A 6,665-nucleotide genomic window follows, 5' to 3' on the forward strand; every position below is an offset into this window, starting at 1 on the left:
TCAAATTCTGAATAAATATAAACACTCTCTATATATATACTATCATGAATATTTGGAGTGGGGAGAGGGTTGGATGAATTATTTTTCATGTCTCTAAAAAATATCATTACTAGAAAACATAGTAGTATATGAGTGAAAATTACAGCTAGTTGTCACTATTTTTCCAAATAAAAGAGAATGCAATCGCAAAGTATAGCGTTTTCGCTACCCACGTATAGGGGTGGGAATACGGATATCGGGTATTGGATTTACCCATACCCGATCCGATATCCGCCGGATTTGGATACCCAATATCCAATTTTATGGGATTGGGTATTGAAATATAAAATAAATCGGGTATTGGATAACCCGAATATCAAATTTATTATTTAAAGCATATTTTAAATTAGGTTTAGCCATTTTGCATTAAATATAATCTTATACTTTAAAATAAAAGTGATCCATTTTTTTTAGTTTTATACTACAAAATAAATGAAACATTAAAGATATTAGTCAATTTAGATATTCCTATATTTTTATTAATATATAAAATTTATTTTTTTTATTAATTATTAATACATGTAAAGTGTCGGGTATTTGGATACCCGATAAGTCGGATATGGATACCTGGGGCGGGTATTGGAGTACCCGAAAATATATCGGGGCGGGTTTTGGATAGACATTTTAATAATTTTCGGGTTTGGATACCCGGTTTTTTCGGATCGGATATCCACGGATACCCGTATTCCCACCCCTACCCACGTAGATGCTCTTGATAAAAAAAATTCTAATCCTATAAAATTAAAACATGCTCTTAAAAGGAAAATTTTTTAATAACTTGTGTCAACATATAAACCTGATCATGTTATGAAAAACGAGATTAATCAAAATTTAAATACTAACCTTCAATTTATATGGAGAGAGTCATCAATTTGATTAAACCTTGAATCATTCCATGATGACCGGATATCATGTTCAAGAGTTTGTACCTCTATCCTCCAATTCTTCTCTTTCATTTTCTTTGCCCAAACCTCAGATAAAGGGTGGCTTTCAACTACTTCAATCTTTCGAACACAAACAGGCAAATAAGATGGAAGTTCTTCCAAATTGTAGCAGTGTTTAAAGATTAAGAACTCCAATTTCTGGATGCAAGGCATTTTGATATCCCAACTCACCAAATCAACATCTTCCATTGAAAGAAATTTGAGTTGGGGGAAATCATGCCAATCTATCTCCCAAATTGGTCCTAGAAAAGCATAGCATCTCAGTTTGAGCACTTCAAGATTTGGTAGTTTGCTGATTACCTTCATGTACTCCCAAAGATATCCTAGCCCACTCAAACTCAACTTTTTAAGGCTAGATGGAAGCATAGAACTAGGAATAAGCGGGGCAACATCTTCTAACCCGAGATCCGGATTCACAACGACACATTTAAGTGATTCCAATTTACTAAGATGATGTATATGATCTAAGTAATTTAAGGAATCACTATTGTCATCTGGTGCCAATTCAACTTGAATTCCAAGCTTTTTAAGATTAGGCATTTTTTTGAGAACCCTCATTGTACAACTATGGACACTCACACCCAAGAGTGAACACAAGTTTGGTAAAAGGGACTCCTCACAATCTGGATTAGGTAGCTTGTGACCTGAAACATGAAGATGTTTCAACTCCTTCATATTCCACATTTCATTAGGCAAATACGAAGAATTGCTCAGGGATTTTATACTCAAGTATTGTCTCACTCTCAAGTATTGTAGATTCCAAAGTATGGATACGGAAGGTGGGAGGTTTCCATCACAAGTGAGGGCAAGGTACCTTAGTTGAACCAATGTGACTACTTCAATCGGAAATTCGTAGAAACGGATTACAAGAGCTTCTAGAACCTTCAAATTTCTTGACTTGAAACATAATGGAACTGGATATTGATGAAGTGGACCGGTACATAGCAAAGTACGTATAGTTGAGAAGGCCGACATTGAATCATCTACGATTCCCAATAAAATGCTATTTGGAATACATAATCTGCGTTGGCTCTTCATACTATCTTCCATTGAATTGATATCACAAATTTTCAAGACATGGAAAAATTTGCTCTCAATTGCCCTACTGCGTGATAGATGCCAAAATACTGGATGAAGATCACAAGTCTTGTTATGGTCCAAATCAGATCCCTTCTTGACCATAACAGTAGTAGAATCAACAAGCTCCTTGAAGCATCTTGCAGCAAAATCCTCAAAAGTTTGAGATGAATTTGGTTCAAGAAATCCCTCAGCAAACCATAAATTAATGAGCTTAGAGGTAGGGATGTCAAACTTTTTGGGAAAACCCCCCATGTAGAGAAAGCATGCTTTCAAGTGTTGAGGTAAAGCTTCATAACTCGAAAGCAATGAGTTTGATATTTTCATTTCTGCATCCCTAATAACCGGTACTTTTCCAGATGCTACCATGCTCCATTCCTCTAAGGTTTTCTCAAGTCCGGATAGCTTATCCGCGACTGAGAGAATTAGGAGAGGAAGGCCTTCACAACTCTCAGCAATCTTCCTTCCCATAGGTTCAAGTCGAATAGGGCAAATCTCATCACCAAACACCTTGTCGCGAAGAAGATCCCAACTTTCGTCTTTATTTAGGAAACGCATTTTCCTGGACCTATCCAATGGTCCAAACTTTGCAACCTTGATTAGCCTAGTCGTAACGACAAGTTCACCCCTGATGTTTGGGAGCAAGTTTTTCAAGATATGCACTGGAGCTTGGCTCCATAGATCATCTAGCACAATGAGGCATTTCTTAGTGCACAAATCCAAAGCTAATGTTGTATCATCCTTTAAATTTTGTCTATCAATTGAAGGATATAATTGAGCTAAAATATCCACAAGGATTTCTTCGGATTTATATTTTGGGCCCATATTGACCCAAGCACAATGACGGAAGAGAGGCATAATTGAGGGGTCTGCAATAAGTTTTTTGACAAGAGTAGTCTTGCCAACTCCAGCCATTCCATAAATTGTCATAATTCCCATTTTCGGAAATGTTCTGTCTGGATAAAGAATCTCCTTAGTTTTCTCTATAAGTATGGAGACGTCAAACAAATTTTTTGCCCATACTTGATCGTCCTCTCCTAGATATTTTTGTACTTCATATGCCTGCCCAATAAAATGAACAAGGAAAAATTCATACTATTATACATAAAATCAAAATTAACAATAGAAAAAATGAACAAGAAAGTACTACTACCTTCGTCTCGTCTCATAATAGATTCACACTTAGGTTGAGATAACCCGAGATTTTATGAGATGTTTTTGTGTATTAAGTTGATAGAGAAAATATATTTTTATATATTGATGTGAGAGAAAAAAGTTTCCAAAACAAAAAAATGTGACATCTTTTATGGGACATACTTTTTACAACTTTATGACGTCTCCTAAAACTTATATTTAGAAGAAAAATAGAGTATTACTCCCTGTGTCTACCAATAATCGTCCCATTTTGCTATTTTTGAACATCCACCAATAAATGTTCCATTTGTTGTTTTACTACTTTTGGTAATAGACCCCACATTCTACTAACTTTATTTCACTGACATTTTACTACTTCGTCTATCTCCCATTATGTGTCTCAAATTTCCATTTTGGTATGTCCCTTATTAATTGCCCCACTTGACTTTTACTACCACTACAACAAGAAAATGTTAACAATATTTTCTAATGCAATTAAAGATGCTAATTTATGTTTCTAAATATACCATCAACGCTTCAAAAAACATCTTTATTGTTGGTGTCTCAACTAAAATTAGAGAACACAAATGGAAGTGTCCTAAAAAACAAAAGATTAAGTTAATTTGTCCCTAATTTAGTGACGCTTTTTTATGCGTCCTAAATTCTTATTTTTTTAAAAATTTCAACACAAGTAATTGTGTCTCAATTTTGTATCCTTAAAATACTTAAGTTTTTTTAGTGTGCTTTTGGTTATGGACCTCATATTCCACTAACTCATCTCTCTCATATTATATAACTGCATAAAAATAATATACTATAAAAGTAGGACTCACATACAACTGTGACTTTTTCAATTCATTTTTCTTTATATTTCTTAAAATTCATGTCCCGTCAAACTTGGACTTGTATTGGTGGACAGAGGGGAGTATAATTCAAAAGTTAACTACGTTTCACTTGTGAATGAGTAGGAAGAAATAAGGGGATGACTACACTTTATATATTAAAATATCAGTTTTGTTAAGATGACCAACTAGCCACGGCATAAAACTAAAATATATTGTCATTTTAGCTTAATGTAACGTTTCTTCTTAATTCATGTGACTTGGTTTTAGTTGACAACTAAGAAGTTTCGTTGTTTTGAATTATAGGGAAAACAGGGCTAATTCAAAGCTTGGTGATAGCGATGGTAAACTAAAATTAATTCACGACTTACTTAGAAGTTTTATGATTGTGAATAATTAATAAGCAAAAATAAAGAGGTGCGTGATTAAGAAGCATTTGGTTAGATCACACGCTAATATAAATGTTACTAGTAATAAAATGTTAAGCAACTTAAATTCTTTTTTGGGATCTGGATTTTCATTGAACGTAACTACATATTTATACCATGAGTCAAGCAACCTGACTGATATGTACAATCTACTAGAAATGGTTACAAATGTGACATGACATTAACAACTTAATAACATCGCAAATTTAACACTCATCAGCAAATAAAACATTCTCCTTTTCCCTCGAGAATTATCAACAAATAATTCAAGCATTAGCATATTATTGTAGATGCTAAATCTGCTTTTCTAACTATACTGACATGTTAGCTTTAGTTTGTTGGAATTTTAACCTAGGCTATGAAATGAACAGCGGTAATTTGCATGTTAGTACTAGCTACATAAGTCAGGAAAACCAAAATTCGTCATAATCTTAATACTAATAAGTTATTAACCACAAAATATAATTGAGATATGTATGTATGCATACATAAAACTATAGTTTAGGGAGATGTGTAATAGTATTTGTACCTCAGATAGTTCATCATCCATGGTATAAACGCGATCATGTTGAGCCTCAGCTAACCTGCTCCAGTTCTCCACCCCTTTCTTCATTTTCCTCAAAATCAGCATAATTCTGGCCACCACCAGTTTAAGACATCCACAGTTTCTAGCAATCTTCCTCCCTATTTCCTCAAACTCCGGTGGCGCAATACCGTCCTCGAAAAAACACAACCGTATGAAAGGCCAGATGAAGTCTTCATCTATGGTCGGCGGCATAAGAAGCACAAAGCTCTCGTCGAATTCCGCTACTTCACTTAATCCCGTCGTCAGCAGCACCACGCTTCCGTTGTTCTGCTCTGGCAACGATCCTCTCAGCTTGATCAGAATATCCGTGTCGCGAACGTCGTCCAACGCAACCATGTACCTTCGTCCTTCCAAAATAGTGTACACATATTCCCCCAATTTCTCCTCTCCTTGGGAGCTCAGGAGTAATTCGTGATCATCCACTTCATTGATTTGAGAAATGATGTTTAAGAGGAGTTGTTTGAGGTCATATGTTGAGCCTATCCTCACCCAGGCGCTGCAGTCGAATGAACCTTGTATGTCATCATAGACGCCCCAGGCAAGAAGGGATCGCCCGGTGCCTGGTTTGCCGAAGAAGGAGAAGAAACCGAAGTCGTCTGGCCTTATCACTCTCATCACATGATCTTTCAAATCGCTGTAGTGATCGGATAATCCAACCATCTCAACATTACAATCAATCGTCTGTTGTGATGCATCATCATTTTCATCACAAGAAGGATTGTCGAGATGTTGATTGTAGTCTTCCTTCATCTTCTTCGCTGCTTCCGCAAAGGAGTTGAACTCGTGCGATACTTCCTTCAAGTCTAGCTCCAGAGGAAAGGAAATGGGGGCCTCTTCTTCATCGAGATCTGATACAAACTGTGATTCGAGGGAATCTTCTAAGTTGTGTATGGCGTCTCTGATTTTTTCTTCCAACGCTCTCAATCCGTTGCTGCGGAGGAATTCGTCTGATTTTTTGAGGGTTTCTTGCAAGGATGTGAGGTGATTGTGTGCAATATCTAGGATTTCTCGACTCGAAGAATCAATGGAAACGTTGGAAGAACATAGGAGTCTTTTTATTGTTTGTTTGAGAGAAGTCGCAGCAGCATAAGCCATTGTTTGTTTTACTTTCTTCTACGTTTGAATGTTAATTTGTGTGATGTTTTTTGGATGTTAAGATACTGTATATTTCAACGTAGCAGGTTTACGGATAAGTTGCGACTTAGTCCTCGGTGTAAAATGCATTAAATTAATGAACATTTTTTACTAGTTAAAAATTCATAATTTATTGGATAGATAGTCCATATTTTTATATCCTACACTCTCATTTGCATGCATTCATTTTGTTTTCTTTTCTTTAAATTCAATTTTGGATGTTTAAATTGAATTAATTATGCGTTTATATCAAGAGTCTATTGCACCAAATTAGGACAAATAATTAGTTTTTCAGATTTTGTTGTCCTTTTTATCATATAAAAATTGATTATTAAATTGATAAATAAAATTAAGATAGGTAATTAAGTTTATCAAATTTTAAATAGTTTTCAAATAAATACTCATTCCGTTCACAAAAATTGGTCTCATGCTTAATTAATTACATTTTGGTTTGTCCACCAAAATTTGTTATAATGGAAAG

The 6,665-nt window shown here is 35.1% G+C and overlaps 1 protein-coding gene across 1 annotated transcript; it reads right to left on the bottom strand.

The window, feature by feature from the left end:
- Positions 1-793: 793 nt before the first annotated feature.
- Positions 794-6,151, bottom strand: LOC125187435 (putative late blight resistance protein homolog R1A-3). Its single transcript, XM_048084029.2, has 2 exons — positions 4,994-6,151; positions 794-3,122 (listed from the first exon to the last, which is right to left on the bottom strand). Exons 1-2 carry the CDS (start codon positions 6,143-6,145, stop codon positions 885-887), a joined length of 3,390 nt encoding a protein of 1,129 aa, XP_047939986.2. The 5' UTR covers positions 6,146-6,151; the 3' UTR covers positions 794-884.
- Between the last annotated feature and the right edge of the window lie 514 nt (positions 6,152-6,665).

This window comes from Salvia hispanica, chromosome 5, assembly GCF_029641045.1.
Source record: "Salvia hispanica isolate PSC_SH4W2 chromosome 5, Shi_PSC_v1, whole genome shotgun sequence".
Classification (NCBI taxonomy): Eukaryota; Viridiplantae; Streptophyta; class Magnoliopsida; order Lamiales; family Lamiaceae; genus Salvia; species Salvia hispanica.

Excerpts from the sequence above, each read along its gene's own strand:
- LOC125187435 (XM_048084029.2), bottom strand. The coding sequence starts at position 6,145 with ATGGCTTATGCTGCTGCGACTTCTCTCAAACAAACAATAAAAAGACTC. Across the intron at positions 3,123-4,993 it reads TGGATGATGAACTATCTGAG|GCATATGAAGTACAAAAATA; the intron begins GTACAAATACTA and ends TTTATTGGGCAG.